This window comes from Bombus bifarius, unplaced genomic scaffold (assembly GCF_011952205.1).
Source record: "Bombus bifarius isolate JDL3187 unplaced genomic scaffold, Bbif_JDL3187 scf7180000007984, whole genome shotgun sequence".
Taxonomy (NCBI): Eukaryota; Metazoa; Arthropoda; class Insecta; order Hymenoptera; family Apidae; genus Bombus; species Bombus bifarius.
The window spans coordinates 1,094,912-1,118,582 of NW_022884367.1; the positions used below are offsets into that span (position 1 = coordinate 1,094,912).

General features: G+C 33.2%; 1 protein-coding gene across 7 annotated transcripts in view; it reads left to right on the forward strand.

The window, feature by feature from the left end:
* LOC117204944 (fasciclin-1) overlaps positions 1-23,671 on the forward strand; it is a 373,763-nt gene that overhangs the window by 295,894 nt on the left and 54,198 nt on the right. For all 7 annotated transcript variants that reach the window (XM_033442870.1, XM_033442871.1, XM_033442872.1 and 4 more), the window contains exons 4-7: positions 2,524-2,654; positions 4,482-4,578; positions 13,881-14,046; positions 15,455-15,615. In XM_033442870.1, coding sequence (XP_033298761.1) covers positions 2,524-2,654; positions 4,482-4,578; positions 13,881-14,046; positions 15,455-15,615 — 555 coding nt within the window. The remainder of the gene's footprint in view (positions 1-2,523; positions 2,655-4,481; positions 4,579-13,880; positions 14,047-15,454; positions 15,616-23,671) is intronic.

A 23,671-nucleotide genomic window follows, 5' to 3' on the forward strand; every position in this document is an offset into this window, starting at 1 on the left:
CAACTTAACGCTCCCGGTATCTATCATCTAGGAAGCGTATTCCATCATGGTGTACGTCGATCCAGTAAAGGGACAGAATAGCGTTGTCGAGTAGAAGAGGAATACTCTTTCCAAGAGATAAAAGAATCACAGTGATCGCGGAGAAAAGCGGATAAATAGTGGTTCGGGACGTTGGAGTCGCGAACTCTCGGATAGTAAATGGCGATGTGCCTTTTCCAATGAGGCTGGATGGCTGAGAGAAGAAGGGTAGTTGCATCCTACCGCTGCTGTACCAACGGCATCCGAGCCGACACCCATGAAATAGTTGCGTTCCTCGCCGCAGAATAAATACCCCATCCCCATTCTCCAGCTTTCCTTCGTGTCCGTTTTTCCTCTTGTTCTCACTTTATCTTCTTCTTCCATCGTTCTGTGTCCCCGTTTCCTCTGGTTGGACCGCGATGTCGTTTGTCTTACTATATCTTCGCCTCGAACACCATCAGCAACGCTGGTATCGCTTCGGCTCTCGCGACTTCACGAGATTAACTGTATACTTTCACGTTTACAAGCAAGCTGGATCTCTAGTAGCAATTTACTTCGAAACTCGTTGAACTTGTCGATTCCAACTAGCATCGCGGAAAGGACGACAATCCTTTCGTTTGTTCGCCGTTTCCTCTTTTTATGTATCGCCTGCAACGATTAGGAATGATCCTGGACGATGGATTAGTTTCGTTGTTTTGTAAATTGTTGCGGAAGTAACGGGACGTTGAATGATGAGAATTCTTTTTGGAAATTCGATATGTCTTTGATGGTAATGGTAACGGTGATAAGTAGTAGACGATATAGTGTCGATATGTTTGATCGAATAAGAATTGATCGAGGTTGCTGTAATAACGAGACAGTTCCACATTCCAGTAATTTGAGTGAAGCAACAGAAATCAACTAAAAATCTATTTATATTTCTAAAAATTCTATGCAGATTAAAATTGTTCGATGCTTTGAACAGTTTCAATAATAATATATCTCGTTGAATTTTGTTAGAGAAAATTAAAGCGAGACAGTTGAAGGGATGCAAAAGTATAGCAAACTAATATATTTGCGTCGATTCAGCCGATTTCATCCGCAATGATTTATCGTTCCTAATGGTTTCCAGATTTGCGATCGAAAATTGTATAGTTCAGATAATTTCATCGATACAGTGATAATACTATTATAATATTATACCAATAGAGGGTATTTAGAAATTTAATGTTATTGAACCTTGTGATGAGCACCAGTTACAAATACGTATGCATTTTTTAAATTACATGTTTATATTATATATGATTTCATTCATATACATTTTATTCACAATACAATCTCATTTATTCATAGTTTCATCTTGTGATCAGACAGGCAAACATTAAAATATTTTTTTTAAACAGGAGGAGGATATAAATTCTTATATTAAGTTTTGAAGAATTTGTTAAAATAATTAAGTTTATTTTAACAAATTCTTTTTTTTAACAACTTAGTTAAGCTAAGTATACAAGAATATTCGTTACGATATCTAAAGAAATGATATCCATCTGAAAGAGAACTAACGACTTTTAAAATAATAAATTTGTTAAAAACGATACCGCTTATATGATATAACATTCACGATATTCTTATTTTATTATTCATATTTTAATTTCATTAAGTGAATTCAAATAGACGCAAAAAAGCATCAAAATTTACTTTATGAAGGAGACTGAGTAGGACGTTCTTAATTAGACAAACTTAAAATTATCTCGCGACAATGAATTCATTTATCAATTCATGTATCCAAACGTCGTCAGCGAGATTAACAATCGGGTGAATTTTTGAAAGGATGTCTGACCTGGATACCGGTAACACGAGTAAACGATATGATGTTTCAAAGCTTTATCGGAAAATTCGTGTGTCAATCCCTGACTTACGCGAGAAAATGCGGCAGAAATTTAAACGTGGTGCACACGCCAAATCGATTCGGCAAAAATTCGATCAATTCAATCAATATAAATTATATCAAGTCATTCGAAAGTGTACGACTCATCTTCTGATAGACATCGATAGAATGGTCATTTGAATGGAACATATTTCAGTGGTATGATATCAGAATATTGCAAAATCCAAATTTATGATCGGAAATCTCTGACATTACGAAGTATGTCTAATGGTTTTAACATTCTAATATGTTTCATGTTGGAAACTAATAATTAATATTAAAAAAAAGATCTACAATACAATGTATATATATAAGTTAGGTTGACTAAAAGCAAAAATTATGATTTGTATATAAATGGTATATGTAGGTGGTTTATTAATCTATTTGATATAAATGTTATGATAATAAGCGTTTTATTTTGTACATAACATAATGTTACATAAAATTCTTTAATAAAATAACAATTTCAGATTGAAATTATACAGAACGAAATATAATATAAGTAATATTTGTAGGCAATAATATAAAATAACGTTACCACAAAGAAATCTGATAAACAATATACAGTATACATAAAATATTACTTTAATATGTTTCAGGTTTTACACATAATAAACGAAGTATTGGAGCCAGTACGCTCGAATTCCGCGGAAATGCCAATCTATAGCCCGAACGCCTTCGAATTTCTAAATCAAAGTGAAAATCTCGACTTGGGTGTTCATCGTGTTCGGTAAGCAATAATTCTTTTGTTTTTCTTCGATAACTGTGTTTCTCTTCCGAATTCTAACGGAAGTTATTCAAGTAACAAATTAACTTGAGAATTGCCTGGTAAGATATTTCCTCTCAAAATATTCATCGATTGAAGCATAACACACTTATGATTCTTCCGTAAAATCTTTTCTGAGAAAATATTTTAATATTAATAGGAAAACGCAAAATACAATTATTATTCGCGTCTGTTCAAATTTTTATTAAATATTATTTCTTGTCAAATATAAAATAGATGATTTAATTTCTAAATAAGTATAAAATACGGAATATCAAGAATATATTCAAAACATTAATATAGAAATATAATATACTTTAAATTATTATTCATCCTTACATTCTGTTAAATATTATTTCTAATTAAAATTATATAATTGGACTCTTTCTATAATAAAAACATAAAGATCAAATTTCATTATTTTCATCAATTCTTATTATCATTCTTAAAACAATGATAATCCTATTCGTTTTCTTTATTATTCAATATCATTTATTGCTTTCTACCACTCATCGGGTGTAGTTTCTTTTCCGCGAGTGAAATACATCGACGAAGCCTGCTCACGTTGGCCAAAAGATGAAGATGCAACCAACTTTCGTAGTTGTTTCCTAAGTAACTTCGATGCTCACTTTGTCAAGTCTTTATCGATATTTAGAGTCTCGGTGCCGTGGTGCTTGCCATCTGAGTAAGTAAAACTCGAGTGAATTAGCTTCACCCTTTCTAAAGTTCTTTAAGCTTCGCTGCATTTCATTTACCGTTCGTACGCTGAACAACGTTTCCGCTTGTTCTTGCAACGTAAAGCAGAGCCCAACTTTTTCCATATATACCTGCGCGAAAAACTTTGTTAATAAATCATTTCGAAAGGATTCATCACCTCTCGCGCGTAAATTTTCACATTTTAATTCAATCCCCTTTAATTTCACCTACGAATTCGACGCAATTAAGGACACAATGCATTCCTGTGTTCAGCTTCAGTCGATAAGAGATTATCGAGCGCCATGAATTTATAAATGATTTTATTCATTGAAAATGTATTGAACGGTCTAGTGGAATATAAAATGAATAACGAAGAGTCAATTTGAAACGCAATTACGTTTAATAATATATATAAAATGATTTTTATATAATAACAAGCGCAACATTTAGAATTATATTTATAAATCTTCAATAATTATGACGAAGTTTTATAAATGAAACTGTACGAAATGGCTTATTTTAGCTTTAACGCGATTCCTCTGTAAAATTATGTCAACAAAGGAAGAGAAATCCTTTATACATTTTATCTGTCATGTCATTCTTAGTTTCACTTAATTTCTAACATGTTCTATAAAAATGAAAATAAAATTACTTGCTCTATGGATTTTACTTGAAACGACAGTCTTGTTACATCTATAGACCTTTATTCTTATTTGCTTTCAGTATTTTTCTCAAGTGGAGAATAAAATAAGTGTCAAATAATTTTTATTTATTTTCTACTATGTTCTTCATGAAGAATAAGATTAGTTTTTCCACAATTTTATCTGCGATCATCATCTTGTTACGTGTATAAACCTTTATTGTTATTCATTTTTTTTCAATTTCTCTCAAAATAGCTGTTATGTTACACAACAATGTACTTTACTTTAATTAATTTCTTACTATTTCCTTCAAATAGAAAAGTAGACTCATTTTTTCTATAAACGTTATAACCTTCACTTTCATAAAACAATAAATCTTGTTTCGTCTACATAAAAAAACATGAGGAAAAAATAGTAGAACTATATTCAATTAACGAACCCGACTTTCTTGCAGCATCTTCCGAAAGCGGATCTTGACGGAGAAGAAGGAGGAAGTCTTCAAGGCGGACGGACGTTACACCTTTCTTATCCCCGTTGAGGAGGGTTTCCGGGTAAGCTGCTTAGCAACCTTCCCATATCGATCATCCCGAAAGGACCTTAATATCCTCTGTTGCGAAACCTTTGAAAGGATTCAGTACATACCAACTGGTTCTACTCGTCCCCGGAAGTGACAGATTCTGATCGATTACATTCCCGATGAAGCGGAAATCCATACAAAACTAATTCAGTTACCATTACAAAAATTTCTACGCGACTATCGATCTCAATAGTCGTTTGCTGGTGAGAACTGGCATTAAAATAAAACAGCAGAGTACGTTTTGTGTTTATTTCGAATTCTCGAACAGATCGCAATCTGTCACGTATCAAATGATCTTTGGATAGATTATTTTCTTTCTTAATTAATCTAAAAATCAATCAACAATTTAATTAATCGATTAACAATTGAAAAACAGTGTTGTTTTTAGATTTGTTTAGGTATATTGTTTGGAGTTATTAATTGAACGAAATGAAAGAAAAAGATTTTTGTATATACGAGAATTTACAAATATCAATAAACGATGAATGAAATATTTCATCCGGATTTTATTGAAAATCAAATTCAGACTTAAAAATGTTTCCATTGTAATAGAAATTTTTCTCTGTGGATCAAAACGTTACAAACTTCTCCCTTTGTTAAATCTATAAGTAAATTACATCGCACACAATTCTCTATCAATTTAACACTTTTAGAATCTGAACTATACAATATTTTATTCAAACTTCAGCGAGAATTATATACGTATCAGCAATTTCTCTCTATAAACCAAAACATTACAACCTTCTCTAGTTATTAAGATTTAAATGAATTAGACGATCCGAGATCAGACACAATAGAAATTACTTATCTTGTTATTTCAAAACATACCTTTATCCGAGAAATACGTCAGTGAAACAGAAATGTCTCTCCATAAACCAAACCCGTACAAACTTCTGCTCAATTGAAATGTAAGTGAATTAGAGCGTTCATAATCAGACACAATACTCTACCGTTCTAATACTCTTACTCAAGCATATCTAGCAATAAATGAACAAGGTTCGTACGATCAAGCGTATCTCTATTTATACAATTTTTCTTTATTTCCACGAACTCTTATCGGAAAATTTTCCTGAGAAAAGAACAGCAGATCGACTGAAGCAGAAAATTACCGGTTGCTAAGTGGGCGGTCAATTAAATTTGATCGCGGAGCGTTCCTCTTATCCCTAGGAAAATCTACGAGGAAAGGTGAAACGTTAAACGAGAGCGTCAAGATTACAAAAAAATCGATGGCGCGCCGCGAACAAGTCCGTTGAATTATAATAGGCAAAGTTAATAACACAAGGGTAACCAACGACAATGCAACGAGCAGATACGATCGGTAATTTACCAGCTCCGGTTTTTCGTAATTCCGCGATTAAAGTCGCGTGCGTTCGATCAATTTCTACGGGTCATGCAATCAATCTTCGGGTGTGAAATCTAGAACAGAATTTTCTGTAACTTGCTGTGGCTCCGCGTAACGATCAGGAGAATGGCATATAACGTGTAAAAAATGTTGAGCGTCGAAAGATATCTCTTGAATAAGGAAATGGAAACTTGGAAGTAAGTTTGGGTTATTTCCGAAAGTTCCTTCTAGAACGAGGTTAAAGGAACTATAGGAATGAAGAGTCGATTTTCAGAAACCATATATGCACCTCGTTTTCTCGTTTCGTTGATTCTTGTTCAACTTTTATTCTGTTCTTGCGGTAAATGCGTTGGATATTCGAGTTTGTTAAGAGATTCAGTGTTGTAGGAGTGTGTTATGTAATGTCGGTGCGGAATTTTTGCAGGTTGTTTCATAAGCAGACCCTTTTCTAAGTGCTAATTTACAGTAATTTGAAAGAAATATTATTATTCGTGACATATTTAAGGAAATACTTACGTATGATAAGTTTTTTTTAGAAAAATGGCACATTTAAGAATTCGTTAGTTTTGAAAATGAACTCTGCAAATGAATTATTTGCATTATTTTATCTAATAAAATTGTACTGTCTGATAAGAAGAATTTCATAATTTACGAAAACTATTTTACCCTCTTTCTGTTTACTAATAAAGGACAGACATAAACAATATCTTCTTAAAGCGGCTTAAAACCCCAGAAATAAACTTTGGACTAAATTATAAAAATATTCAAACTGATTTTCTGAAAATGTTTCTTAAAATAATTTTTACATCCCTCGTTAACGTACCACCACGGGATTATTTATCATTATTCAAATAACCTTCGCAAACACATAAAAATCCGAAATCGCAACACGTTAAATAATAAAATCCTGCAACAAACATCCCGATACATGTTCCAATAAAACCGAATAATTTTTCCCGGATGTAAAAATCCGAAAAATCAGCAGCTAAAATTGAAACAAACAGATTCCACCATCGGCGATCAGCGTTCCCGAAAATCAATAAACGCAGCAAAAAAAGAATGGGTACATATTCTGTGATGGTAAAGCGGAAATTACTACATGAAAAATCGTGCTGCGCTTCCCCAAAAATTTCCAACAACGTGTGTTCGGTAGCGTTCACGATATCGGATACGTATTCGTAGCTTGATTGCACAATGTACATCAGCTGTTGGCTATGTGTGGGTGTGTGATCTCGATATAAAGGAAAGAAGAGGGCGTGTAGGAATCAAGTTTCGGCCCTCAAAAGCCTCGTTCCGTTCACGGAGAGCGATCGAGCCGTATCGAAAAGCACTCGACGCGACACGTCGTCGACGCAGCTTTCCCAATCGAACGACGTCGATGGTTCGATGCGAACGAAAGGAGCCACAGCTTCCTTTGCTGCAGTTTGGAACATGGGATCGTTGATACGATCGTTACCAATCGAAGAGACTGCAGAAGGAAGAAGGGTTGAATTAATAATGGCGAGCGTTGAATGGTCCTCGTGTTTTTGGAAAACGAATCCTTCACCTCCGACGAATGTTTGGGAAATCGAAGAAAAGACAGTTGCTTTGAAAACGTAAAATTGTTTGAGAAAGGTTCAGGGGAAAGGAGAAGATTAATGGAAAGTTTCACTGCTGGCGGAAGTGATAATTATAAAATATGAAACTAATATAATTCGTTATCATTGAATTTAGATTTTTATATATTTGTGAGAAAAGAAACAAACATTAGAACAAAATATAGGTACGCATATGATAAACTGCGTCTCATAATTATAAAATAACCTTGCAATTTTCAATTTTTATATGTTAACATGATAAACAATGAGGATTTTTTAATTGAACCACGTCGATGCTATTTTCTTCGATCGAATGTAGGATCATCAACGCAGCCATTACCAACCAAAGAATACGGAAAGAAAGAGAGGTTGAATTAATAACAGAGAAACGTGAACACTTGGTCGAATGGTCTTCGTGTTTTTAGAAAACGAATCTCCGCCAGAAAATGTCCGCTAAGTAATCGACGAGAAAACGTTCTGCGTGAGAACGAGAAAGTATCTGAGAAACGTTTAACAGAAAGAAGAAGTTTAATGTAATTTTGCTGGGAATGGAAATAATTAAATTTTTCCACATTCTGACAGGTATATCATTGCAACACGATAAACAGGATCATAAGTTTGTTGAAAACTTCACTCGCAACTTCTCGGAACTTTTTACAGTCCTTTTAATTCTTTCTAACGACTACAGGCTAAGTAGATCTACGAGTTTATGTTAAATCATAAATATTACTATTACAATTTTTTTAAAAATACATTTCTAAAGGAAAAAGTTTTCATTATTTCACATAACCGAGTATAATTAATAATTCTCTACTTCAAACTTTTTATTTCAAACTGATTTTCTGAAAAAATTTGTTTTTTTAAGTTATGCAACTATTCTAACAAATTTCTAAGAAAAGATTAAATAAATTCATGAAACGCATGAACACATTGCCAAAAATCCACAACTTTTATCTATTATATGTTCTACGCGTACTTCTCTGTTGTTCTTGTAAAAATCTACAGGAAAAGCAAACTATGGGGCGGACAGATAAGGAAAGAAAGAAGTTTATTTCTTGAGGTAGCGGTGCGAGCAATTTTCTCTCGTGCGGGCGACGGGGCACGAGAAAAACAGAAGGAACGAAATCGTTTCGTCGGTAGCTGCGTTGCGTGATTACATCTTACATGATATCGTGAATAATTCCGCGAAACTCTGAGGCACGTACAGCTTTGCTGGCTGCATCCAGAATTAGCTGAAACGGAAGAAGAATCCGCGTAGTGAGTGGTAGAAATAAAGTCTTGGAACGATTCTAAGAAATACCGGAGAAGCACGAACAACCTTCCGAACCCTAAAAAGAAGGAAAGAAAGATAGAAGAATTTTCATAGAACGGTGAACGTTCGACGTTTGGAATAATTATTAACTTATTAAAGACCAACGTTACAGTAACGCGACATCTTATTTTCAAATATTTTAAATTTCAAGTTTTCACATTTCCAAGTAGTCAGATTTCTACATCTTAAAATTTTTGGATATTTCGCGAGGAACTATTTGGTAACATTCGAACAAAAATTATTTGCTAAAAATGTAAAGTCAGCAAAACAATAGACATTAGGATACAATGTACAAGTATTATGTCTACAATTTTCCACCCTTAATCCTTGAAATTACACATTTAACACAGAACTGTATCATCTTCAATCGTGGCAATTTTGAAATACTGCGATGTACATTCTCAACGTTATTTAATAAAGTAGAAAATTACTAAATCAGATATTCACTATCTGTGATTTCATCGTGAAACGAAAGAACGAACAACGTGGCGAGATTTAATACGAATGTGATTTTGCACCGCAACTTGGAGAATTCCATTGCTTCGGGTTATATCTTGAAAAACTGGATGTAAAGTAGAAAGGAAAAAGAACAAAGAAGATAGAGAAAAGAATCCGAGAGTGGAACGTAAAACAAGTTGACGAGTGAACAGCTTGAAAGTGGCTTTGATTGTGGTTTTGAGCGCGCTTTTGTATCTCAGTGAAAGAAATCCGAACAGGGGTGAGGAGAATTACTTTTCTTTATTAAGAATATTTATAGCTGATAGTTGTTACTTAACTTGTAATATTTTCACCCCATCGCGTGGAACATGAAATAATCGAAATGTATGTATTACATATCGAAATGGTTGTTATTTAATGCAAGTAAAATATATCTAAATTTCGTAAAATATTGGTATATAAAAGTTTCGTCTTTCGTGTCTCATGAGTAAAGCTATAAATCTCCATCAGATTAAGATAAATAGTAAACTAAAATAAACTCCCATTTACGTGATTTCAAAGACAGATTTAAATATTCTTGAATATGTAATGTAAAGTTTAAAAAGTTTTATCTTCCAGCTTTGACCGCTTTCGCGCATTAAAAATTATCCATTTTTCTCATTGTCCTGTGAATTACGTTGCACGTAAACATTTTAGTACGCTCGTTATTGGTGAATTAACTTTCGTTGAAACTTTTACGGTATCTTTTTATGAGATTTGTTGCTTTTACTGTCCGAATAAATATCTTGCAATGCTTAAAGTTTAAACGATGGATGTATACGAGTTTCCTACGAGCGACTATGGTCGCCTGGTACACAACGCTTGCATTTTCTGAGATTGTTTCTACGAAAAGCAATAAAAAACAAGCGAATCACGTACATAACAACATTGCATTCGTAATATTGACCTTTTTATGTGTTCTCCCTCTGAATGACACATATAGTTTTATTACTTAAAAATTTTATTGTCAAGATATTGACATGATCTATTTCGTTAACAAGAAATGATAGAATGGTTTTAAAAAAGGTATATATAAAAAAAAATTATTTTGCGATAATAGTCCATTTATATCGTAATTGGTTCATTTATATAATATAGGTACATTCTCTCCATTGCTAATGATTTGCAAACAATACATAAGCCAATTTTCCACTCGTGGCAAAAGCTTGTAAAGCGTGTAATAACGTTATTAGATAAAATAAATGGAATACCAACAAAAAGTAATTGTACTACATACACTTACTTTGCATGAAGTTTCTTCCATCGAGCTCTATTTTTTTTATTTTCACAGTATCAAATTATTGTAGCCATATGAAAGTGCTACTAAATAATACGAAATTTAATATACTTGCTTGATAATATAATAAATACAATGGTATACAAATAATTTTTATAGCCACTGTACCCTTCCATATTGAAAAAGATAACTCGTTTTGAGAATCAATCTTTGCTGATATTTTAAGATTGACAATTTCTAAAATATATTAATCTCATAACCGTCAACGAAGTCACGCCTAATACGAGACAAGGAAACTTCAAAGAAGAATCGCGCAAACATCAAACGACACACTCTAAAAATCATCCCTTACCTACCACTCTCCGACTTCTAAAACTCGTATACTCCGACTCATCCTTCTTCGCATTCTAGAACGCCCCTTAAGTGGAGCGACGCGCGTTAACGAGCAGCCTGCAGCCACCCTCGAAATCTCGATCGTGGAAAACAGAGTGACACGTTTTGTCCTTGTCACGTGAGGAACAACACGGTCGTAACAAGATAGTCAGCGTTTAATACGACTCTGATGGACCGTATAACGTAGCCGTGCCTTATCACGAATCGGAAATCAATCGTTCATAGCGACCTCATCCTTTACACTCGAATGACCTTTTACACGCGCGCAATCGATAATGAGGGACGTGTATAATCATCGGTCCGGTGAGTCGATGCTTTATTTTCGCGTCCTTACTCGGCTCGTTGCCCCGTGTTATCCCTCGAATAAGTACACGTACAGTAGCTCACGAAAGTATTTCAATATTTACCATGGAACACTATTGTGCGTATATTGTGCGTGTTGTGTAAAACATTTCGAAATTTGATTAACACTAACGAGACACGATCGTCATGGTTATAATGGTAAAACTCGAAAGCAATCTGAAAATTATGTGGACAAAGTTACAAGATATTTGGTACAAACATAGCTACTCAATAGAAAATTGGTGTATTAGAACAATCGTTTTAAGGAAATATGTAGCGAGTGTTAGAAACGGCAGTACTGAATATTTAGGCTTATTGATATAATGAATAATCAACTGTTTCAGCACTCTCTGTGATCTTCGCGGAATATATTCTTGCGTTAAATACTTTGTAGCTTCTATGTGCATTTTTAGATTTGTATGAAACTTTATCGACATGGTCGTAATTAGATTTTCATGTATTTATAGAAAATTTGATTGCGCAGAGTTTTATAATATGCACATAATATGAAATATGCAAAACATAATGCTTCCTATAATACTTGGTAGATAAAACAATTTTCTACTGAATTTGTATAAAAATCTGCGGTCTAGTCATGATAGTTTGATCTTGTTACAGTGTTTATGAAATTTTCGAATATTTCGTGTAACGTAGATGATATATTCGGAAAAGAGGTCCACAAGCGTTCCAATACTTTTGCGAACAACTGTAACAATGCCGCACCCTTGTGCGTCTTTGACGTCGTCGTTGTTCGCCTCCGCGGTTTTACGCGATTACACCGCATTAGGGGCCGTTTACATGGACCCTGTGAACTAGAGCCAGCCAGAATCCCTGTGGGACAGACGCCGCCAGAGACGAAACCATGGGAGGGACAGGGGTTGAAATGTTTCAGCATGAAAGTGCAAGTAATTAATGAGACGCAATGTCTTATCGACCGGTTAATTAAATGTTTTCGCTGCTTTTAGGGGAAGTAGCGAGAATTCTTGGGTATTGTTTTGTGATGCTAACATGCTGCATTATCTTGTTAGGCCATGGTTTCATCATGGCTGGGATACGTTCGAAGTTAATGAATTTTCGGATGCTAGAAAACTTGTAATGATATAATTAAGAATTACTTCTAGCAAAGAGTGGTGGAAATAACTTGAACTATTTATGAAGTATAAATAGAGATCATATTGTGCTAGGTGATTTACTATACATGATATATTTTTGTAACAATGGTAATGGAATTTTATTTTCTCGAAAAAACTAATCGTTCGAAGATAGTATATCTATAATCGTTCTATGATCTTTATAATGTAAACTTGGAAAGTGAATGGATAATTTTTCGTTACTTTTACCCAACTATTTTATCTTTTAGTAATAATTTAACTAATTAACTTTACTTTCTACGGTATACTAACACTAATTATGGCAATACTGTATCAATATGATAAAATAATATTTATGTATTAATATAGTGAAATAATTTATATTTGAATTAACGTTTAATCATATCAACATTGATGAAACATTAACAGGAGCACAATTAAATTCATGTTAATTACAAGTTAAACGAAAACGCAGTTAGAACAAAGTGCGCGTTCAATTCAAAGCTCCTGCCTTATCCCAAATTTCGTTAATCGTGAATTCATATGGGACAGGACTTGTATACGTGGCAATCTGTATCATCGAGGATCCTGTCAATCAAGAACCGGTGCAATCAGAGAATCGAGCAGTGCAGAATCTGCACTAGGAGGCAGCTCGTACAATCAGAAAGCTGAATAATTTGGAACATGCGCAATCGAAAATCCGAGTAACCGAAAACCTTTCCAATTCAATATGTTTTCACGACGAATTTGAAAAGTCGGGAAATCTACACGTTTCGGGAAATTGAGCAGTCCAAAACATGTTCAATCGGAAATCCGATCAATAGGTAGTCAAGATTTATGTAACTCGAACAGTTTCGAGGGACACTTTTGAACGTAAATATGTATATGTAATTGTTGGATGGTTCAGTTGAAAATCTACATAACCAAAAATTCATCGAGCCTCGATATTGAGAATTGATGCGTAGAATTTGTTGTGATCGAATAGTTATGCATGTAGTTCGCTCTTTGACAGTAAAACAACTTCATGTAAAGAATAGAGAAGATTCTGAATGATTAACTACACATATGAAAATAGGAATTTTTCCAAGAAATAGTTGATTTCTAAACGAAATTCAAATTTCATTTATGGGTTATGCGATCTGAATTTAATTGTTAAAATAATCTCGATTATTTTCTATAACTGGTCCATTTTCCGAGCAAATGAAAAATAAAACATGAAATACAACTCGCTTTCAAAAAAATATTCGAGCTTCAATTTTAAATAAAATTCATTTATAATCTAAAATAGAATTTCTATACATTTTTTTTACTAATTATTTATAATTTATTATATATATAATAATATTTTAATTATTTAATACAAATCTATTTAAAATTCATGATATAAAATTTATTAAAAATTTTATATTATAATCAAATGTTTATGGAGAGAGATTTATAGAGCACGTTCAAAAAAGTTATAGCAGCATTCTTTTTTTCCATAAACTCGTTTTGTTCTTTCACAGCCGACGCCCAGGCCGGAGAAGGTTGACCGCGTGGTAATTGATGGTCACGTGATACCCAACAACGTCCTCTTCACAACACCGACACCTCACAATGTACCTTATGAAACCCTTGCGTTCACTGACAACGTCAAGGTCACCGTTAGCTTCCTCAAGGAACACGATAAAGGTAGGTGATCACATTTTATAGGAAATTTGATAAACTTACAATGAACCATAGTATTAGTGAAATTAATAAAATGCGTATTAAAATTTAAGTAGAGGAGGAAAGTTTTAAACGACGTTTTCATCCATTTTAGAGGACACAGTGAAGGCATTAGTGATATAAATGAAGACTGATGTGGAAAGGCAATTTGCCGAAATTAAATTATATAAACTCTTCACAGCACGTTTCCATTTATCTTCTTAACGAATACTAAAACTCCAATAACTGTTATCTTTGCCGCTTAAAAAGAGTCTAGTATATGGGGTATCTCATTTAAAAGTTACACATGAAATTTATTATTTGAGACGATGATAAAAAGATTTATTATAAACTGCAACATCTCATGATAATACAAAAAAACAAACATTGATATGCGGAAAATATTAGTGATGTTAGAGGAATCTTCAAGACGATCTTGAGAGAAATCTTTTTATCGTTAAATATACTTTTTAAACGTCATAAAATAACGTCATAAGAACATCAAATAGATGAAATAATTTAAGTGTTGAATTTAAGTGATACACTCTATATATATTAGGAAGTTTTGTTGCAACTTAATGTCCTCAAATTATCTTCACTGCCATTAAGTTCTTAAACTATGTTATATATAGAAGGAATATTTGATTTTAGCTTAAATTTTGATAAATCGAGTTAAAAGTTTTCAGAGATATAATGATATCTGATTGAGTATACTCTGAAAGTAAATTTGAGAGCTGCGACTATATTTTAAAGTTTCATGACACAGACCCTTATATCATATTATTGTCCGTCAGAAGCTATAAAATATTTGTTTGAAAAACTTTTTCCCTATCTCCGGTAGTGCCTAGGATAACATCAGAGAAGTGGAACTTTGGATAGTAGTTTTATCCTCTAAACTTGAATTACAGCGGTTAAAAAATACGTGTCTTTCTATTTTTTTATTACTTTATGAATGTCTCAAGTTTTATGAAAACTATGCATTAGAAGTTATCTAGTAAGTAGTAGTTATCTAGTCTAGTAATTATTACCGATTGCATCATTAACTAATAATTACTGCCTTATTAACTAGAAATTATCACTGATTTCTAGGTTTGTAAATATCAAATACATATAATATAAACTTACCAATTTTTCATCGTAATTCAAAATAATTGAATTCTCTTTTCAAATCACCATCTACTCAACGATAAGCAAATACATAACAAGAAAAACATTGCGATACAACCAAAAACGACTTTAATCGAACATAAAATCAGTCCGGGATTTATTTACCAAAGAATTAATTTTGGCTATCGTTTCGTTTCGTAATCAATTCCACAGCAGCGTTACCTAGTCGTACTTCGTGCAAGCATAATGCATCGTTCGGTTTAATAATTGTTAATATTATTTTCAGTTTACGTGCAATCGAATACCATAGTTGGCGACGTGAGACATCCAACAGGAGTCGTGTTAGCAGAAATAATTAAACCGAACATTCCAGTGCGCAACGGTGTAGTCCACTTGATTCAACGACCTCTTATGGTCGTCGATACCACGGTGAAGGACTTCCTCGAGGTCAGTGCTTGATCCATCTTCTGTTATTTATTCTACGTACTACCTTGTCTTTTTCTTTTTTTTTTTCTTTTTTTTCATTAGTGGTAGATACACAAAGCGGTAATCGATCTTTTATCGAGGATCGAAACGACTGTGTCAATCGTACGACGATAACGTGTCTTACTACCGCATCATCATCATCTATTCATCTCGCCCCATTGTCTGCCGCAAATAATGACACTCTCGAATATGAATTTGTCTAACGTCTCGTCGCGCAAATTAAGCAGAATTAATGCAGGAACAAGCTCGAAAGGTGATCTTTTGTTTCACACATTCGACCCAACCAAATCGAAATGCACGAGTTTAGACCATTTGTCTGCGAAATTGAAATAAATCGATTTTCTGGTAATACTTGTTAATAAGGAGTTGAACTATTTTTACAGGCAATATCTTTTTCAAAAGATTAATTCTTTGTTCCAATGGAATATATCAAATTATAGAATTTTGCTCATGATAATTGTTCATGATAATGCGAATTTTATTAAAGCTATTTATTAATTTGTACTTGCGCTGCAAGTAATACAATTTTATGAAGCGAAGCTGTTGATTCATTCATTTAATATATAGGAAGTTATTTTAATTTGATTCAGAGAGATGATAAACATAGTATACTTTCTGTGGTTATCGTATAATTATGCAAAGTGAAACTCTGTGTTGATCATTCTTTCAGTGGGCGAGTATTTTAATGAATGTTATATATATTTAGATATTTCCAAAATTGATCACACCGTCGTATTATCACACATTGCAAATAAGGTTATATAAAATTATACAGTTTTGTACAACCTATCATTATGAATTTCTTTCGTTTATTTTCGACTCTATCAATTTCATAGTAGAATCTTTTTTATCAATCATTAACTCATTAAGGATCAGCATCGCGTTAACGCAACATATTACTAATTTTTATTTCCAACATTTTCCATTGATTTCCTCTTAATAAATTCATATTATTGCATTCTATCGAACCTATATAGCGATTATGAAAAAGAATTCCAAGAATCTGTTTCATACTATACTACTATTTCTTCTTAGACGCTATAATTTTATGAAACTTGAAGAAACTGAAGTATCTCACAGCAATATGATAAACTGTGTCTTTTTTTCAAATCATAGTCCTTCTTTTTATTTATTACACTTTTTATATTTTGATAATATTTAATATTGCGATCTACCACCTTTAAAACATTACTTCACTGCTTGATCCTTGATGGATTTAAGAGCTTCTTTTCTGTTGAATCAGGTATAAGACTAGAACATAAAAATTCGAAGAAAACAATTTTCTAAATTCTCTAAAACAATTTAAAAAATTGTCTAAATCTTAGAAATGATAAAGTACTAACCTCTGCATATTCGAAGCGAAGAAAGGATATTTCTTTTTCAACTCTGTCTCGAAATTGTAAACGTAGAAGTTGTTTAAGGTGCTAGTTTATAAGTGACTCGCAATGTATTTACCGCATTGTGGCTTCAGAGCCTGGTAGACTGGCGAAAGAATGACGGTGAGTTTCCCTATTGTCGTGAACGTTATTTCGCGAGTTCCTTTTGATATCTGTATGAAAGCTCTCTGGAACTACCTCTGGTCGAAACGTTGGTATTCTTCGTTCCCCTCTTCTTCGCGTTTCAAAAGCCTTCGATCTCAATGGATTCGGCTTTGTTCGAGACAGCCTGCGGCGTTCTGACCGTGTTCAGACGTTAAAAGTTTAATCACCTATCAATAATTTAGATTTCTCGACGATACGATTCTTCTCATTCAAACGTGTATCGATACGATCAGTGTTATGGAATATTATAGAGAGTCAACTCTTTGGAGACAAGATAGAAACTTAACGATGCGATTGAAATTTTAATAATCGTGCAGAAATCTTTTATATACTTGAATCGTGCTATGATGATACTATTTTTCAATTATAGCTTTGCAAACAGTCGGATCTTATAATATTATCTTAATACGTACAATAATTCGATTATTATAATTTACTGATTGATGTGAATTATATAATTTATAATTTATGATGAAATAAATTGAACCATGTAGGATTTCTTGCAGATTTATATTTTCCATTTGAATAGTTAGCTGTACCATAATAAAAAATTTTATTAGATCGAAGTTATACAAATAATTAATTTCAATGAGTATGGTCACAATATCGAATCATAAGACTAGGTGTTTAAAGGAGTCGAATAAAATAATTTCATCTTTTTATTTACTTACTTAATGTGACGAACTTGTTACGATATCTAAAATCATAGTAGTTGTATGTACATACATATAGATAGCACAACTTTCTCTGGATGACTAAGTGTAATAGATATTATTTTGACTCCTTAATTGAATTAAAGTATCTACGAATAAAAAATTAAATAGTATAATATTCTAATGTGATCAACCAGGTTCTTCGCGGAGGAAAATAAATATCGATCAATAATGGTAGAATGAACGGGTTAAATCCCCATTAACAAGAATTCCCATGACAAATACAGGGGAGGCAGACCAGGATTTCAGAGTAACAGTCCATCAAATTTCGCGCAATAACGATTACCCCATTCGGTTTGAGTGATGTGGCTTTCGTGGCTATGTAACATGTGTCAAAATATATGTACACAACCGTCGCAACTGGCAGTGATTACACGTTCGCGTTGTATTACATCGTATCTATAGAGCCAAGCGAGATCCTTTGACATTGCACTGTGCCCTGTGCATCGTGCGCCACGCGCCATATCACGTTCAGAGTGTACGAACGCATCGGGACCACGAATACTAATGCTCCTCTAATGCATCACGCAGTTAGAATTCACAATAAACGTCACCCCGAAAACGAAATAACTTCTCGCGTCGATTTTAATCCTCCTACGATTTTGCTAACTTTCCAGCCTAATTAACAGACAACGAATATTTATGCAAATTTAAATTTCTATGGAGACAATCAGAGAGGTAGAACCCGAACAGAACATCGTTTCGCGCATATTTAAAATCATCAGTTGCAGATTTCAAATCGTCATGTTCCATAAATTACCATTTCGCCCTCTCTTTTCTCGCTAGAATTTTGTAATTTATGATTAGAACGTGATGAAAAGTTTCTGTTTCACTATGAGCTATCGTCAAATATATATATATATGTATATAACATTCATGTAAAATTAAAAATTGCATTATGCTAGGGTATAAACGTTCCGTAATTTTTCGCTTAAAGTTCTATTACATCTTTTATAAATGAAATTTTAGTTGATCCAATAAATTTTCTCACTACTTTCGTAGCCGTAATATCAAATCCTTTACATGGCATTTTAAATTACAATGTTATTTGCGTTTGGAAACTTTGTTATGATTTTTGTCGTGTGCCGCTGCGACAAGTTTGTGTACCTAGCTGTTGGAGTAGCTTGAGAGGAACTCTTCGAGCCAGGTCGAAGAAAAATTAGCTTAACCCATTTCAAGATAAATTCGGTTACGGTATTTTTACCTACCTAGATTAAGGTAAGGAAAAAAGTAAATTCCAAACTGAATCTGATTGAATACTAAAATTTACTGAATCTTCTGTTACATAAAGATGAAACCATCTATAAATAATAGAAAAGCGTAGAATACTGAGCCAAAGTACATCTCTCAATATCAAAATCAAGGAACAATACACGACTTAAAAAGTTACATAAATCAACCATTTTATTGTCCTCTTTATACTTGAAGTTTTATTTTACAGTAATATTTTATCTTACAATTTTACGCCATACCTTTTATTTACGCCATAAAATAGAGATTTTCGGGAAGGATAATTTTTTGTGATCTATTTTTACGATGTTAGATGAGTGACGTCTGACAAAGTGATTCAATTTTTACTGTACGCTTGATCCCGAGCATTGCAAGATATAAATTTCAATTATTACTAAACTAACAGGAATTGAAATGTTAAATTAACAAAAAAATGATAGTCTGATTTCATACTAATATAAATTAAATAATATTTGGAATTTTCTGACATTTCAATTTTAGATGGCAATGAGAGAAGCTGGTCTTTCAATTTCAATATAGAAGTTTGAACAATAATAACATTCTATTATTTGTAACGTGATTGACGTCTATGTTTTTTTTTTACTACAGATAGTTATCGTATGATAAAACGAATTCTGGCAGTTTATACAAAGTAATCTGAATCCAATTAAAAACGTTTTTAATAAATGGCTTCGATAAATACAAACAATAGCCTTTTGTATAATTTAACTACATATCATTGTTAGTGAAATTTTATAAGTTATAAGTTACCAATATTAATAAATATCCTTACATACATAGCAGTAATAAACTTGATAATGAAACACATGAGATCCGACGAGTAAATTTCTCGAAATATATATTATTCGATTTACATGTATATATTTTTCTTTTTTCTGAACCAAGTCGCTTGAAGATATTACTCTACAAGTGACTTCATTTAATTTTGTACAGGTGCTTTAAACTACTTCGATAGTTTACCAAAGCATCACGCTACACACGTTCCTGTTATTCGATTACGAACAGCTATCGATAGGAACGACCATGGTATTTCAAACTTCTATGCGACAGGTTTTTCGATCGAAAAATAGAGTACTGGAAAGGTAACCACGATGAATTTTTCACATATTACTAATGTCATATTTCTAACCTGCGGACAAACCTTTTTTTCATTCGTATTTTATATGAAGATTTATTTTACTAAAGCACCTTTCCCCTCTTTTTAATTCCTTTGAAGTCTATTTCAGTTCTGAGATATTAGATTTGCTCTTTCTACAAAGACTTTACTGTTTACTTCGTAGAAGTCAGTTTTAAAGAGTTAAAGTTGGGAAATTGATCTTTACAAAGTGAAGCTTCTTCACGCAAGAAAGAGAAACCGGATATTTTCTAATTGTCAGTCAAACACTTCGAATTAAATACACTTCGAAGAATTCGTAAGATTTCGTTTTGACGAAGAAATTTCTTTACAGTAGATATAGTTGGAATAATGAACAAACAGAGGAGGCTCTTCTTCTACTGTATCGCTCGTAAATTAATAATACTCGTAGATACTCAACGATAAATATAAAAAAATAAAAATGTAATAAGAATAGAATATTTATTGTATAATCGAGTACTATATACATAATTCTAAACTTCCTTTCTTTTTTAATTTTTTTCAACAAACAGTTACGTATTATTCGTTTCCTATTTTTTCACATTTTTTTCAACCCGACTAATTTATGGCAAAAAAAGAGAAACAAGTACTTGTTCAACAAATTGTATTGGTCACGCAAGTAGTTAAACCATCTGTTTCGCGACTCTACCATTTTTCGTTACCGAAATGCGGTTATTTTACATGGAACATAAACTTGAATCTTTCATCCTGTGCTTCCCATTTGCATCTTTACTGACCTACCGCACGTATCTACACGATAGCCGGTGAAAGCTGAATCAGCATTTTTTTTCGTACTGCTCATCGTACATACGACGTACGTATTTCCGCAGACGGAAGCAGGTCACCGTGTTTTGCGGTTTTGCCAGTCACCATTCTACTGATTATATATATCTCCTACCCTTTAAAGCCACGTATATTCAGGAGCCCCCATTGTAATATCACTTTAAAGTGAAGTAATTTCTCGAAAACATGTCTTCTCTTACATGTTTGAAGTGAATTTGGAAAATTTCGCTTGATTTTGATCTTATACATATTCATATATGTACCAATAACACATACAGTGGTCTATCTATGTTACGTCATAGTTATCGCTATATTTATAGTCTGTACAATTTATTATTATTCATATTATTCGTATAACAGTATAAAAGATTATTTTTATTAATGTAAATGAGAAAATAAAATCAAAACAGAAAGTGTCACCTAGTAGATATTATATAACAAATATACTTTTACTGCAAGTATGCTTACTTTTGGATATTTTTGCTCCCATAAGATTTTCATGAGTACATAAACATCCACAGTCTATATATAGCTAGTATTATAATCACGAATTTTTAAAAATGAATTAATAACATTCACAAAAAAAAGGATGGGAAAGGAACATTGTTATATTGCAAAAATAACAACGTTGAGCCATGTGTATCCTTTATTCTAAAATATATAATTTACTATTAAATTTTTTAATAAGTCTGTTATAACCGAATATTATTTATACATTTTTGCACACATATTTTGCATAATTTTAAACTCGCTGTTTAAAATTATATCTTTCAAGAAAAGGTTATCGTTAGTTCCTCGTGATTGCTTTCCTATCCAAGTAAATTACGGCAGAAAATCCATCGATTCGCATGCAAATTTAACAAATTCATTTCTAAAGGAGACTCTCTCACACACACACATACAGATGCAATCCCTTGACGACAAGGATTCTCCTATCAATTCGAATTGAACCACCCTCGTACATCTCTCTAGAACGTTCAGAGATATCGAGCTAACGTTATCAATTCGCGACGAAGCGAAGGCAAGAGCATCGTTGTAGCCCGTTTACAAGATAAGCTAACGGTAGGCGTGTTCTCGAAGAAGCACGAGCGGAGATGAGAGGAAAAGGGTCATGCTTTACGAAACTCGTAAAGATTCTATCCATGACAGAGTGATGCCAGCTATCGTATCGTAACGATTCTAATCTCGACCTTTGTCATTATGTCACTCGATCGATGGACTATTGAAGAACGCGAATAATAATATATCGAACGATGGTAACTACAGGATCAGAGAGAATAATTTTATTTCGAAGTTAAATGTAAAAGGCAGATCTGTATAGTGCATTCAACAAAAATATTATTATCTATATCATTTTCTTGAGCCATTCGAAAAATTAATAAGCAGTATGTTATTGTGTCTTAATTGTCATTATGAAATATTATTCGCATTGTCGTGTTTTCTGAATATAATCAATAGACATTGCAGAACAGTATTATAGAATATCGAAATAATGAAACGATTTTACACATGCCCTCGTTGTAGAAGTATTTAATTGAACTGGGAAAACAATTTCAGTCTCTCCACTCTCAATTCTTTTAAATATTCTCGTTCGTGCTTTAATCAGAAACATTGTATCTTGCTAACGTGAAATAGAACGAATGGTTTTTCTGTGATTATGGATGAACTGTCATTTTATATATTATTTGATTACTTTGATATACGAAGTTCGCCAGACTTATCTTCTTTAACCATAATCTAACAGAAAACGGTATATTTCATGGGTCCATAACACACTCTTCACTCTTAGAGTATTTATGATGCCTCTACTCTATTTATTTCGAAAAATTGCAATATTATATTTACCAGAGTCTGTATATCGGTACATCGGTTAGCTAACTTCATTAATGTTAACAGTTTATTCCTCAGGTAATCCCTCTATTTCCCTCCTTCCTTTCGCTTCCTATTTCTCTGGCAAAGTACGTGCGCACTGCTCTCGACGAGAGATGGTGTGTACCTTTGTACTTCCTTGCTAAATCGGATTACACTCTCGTGTCGCGCCTCGTGTACACTGTAAAAACGAGTTAATAGCAAAGGCGAGCTAGCATCCCTTCCTAGAGAATACGTCTAAATCCTGCGTTCGCGCTCTTGATCTCCGGATTCTGCTGCAACAGCGTTATTGGACGCTGTTGCGAACCGTGCACGCCACGTGCTCTATCGTTAAATATCATCTTTTACCCTTTGACTGCATCGCGGCGCCGTTTGGAAGTTATTAAACTGAAGTTACTCGTTAGGCCAATTAGAAACGAGGGACTCTCTGTGGCGATCGTCGCGAGGATACGCGCTTAAATCAGCTCGTTGTCGCTTTTACGGTTTCTTCGTTGTTTTGAGGCGTCTCTCAATTTAAGAGAGATTTAAGAGAGAATATAGTCGTTCGTGTTGGACTACGTTTCTTGTCTCTCGTTGCTCGTTGCAAGATTAAGGGAACAAATTTCGAGACAAAATTGATCTGACAGTTAATCGTTTAATTAAGGTAGAGGATAGTTAATAATTTTTGGAATTGTCAATGGGTGAAGAAATAAAATGAGAGGGGTTCGTATTAATACAGAGTTAAA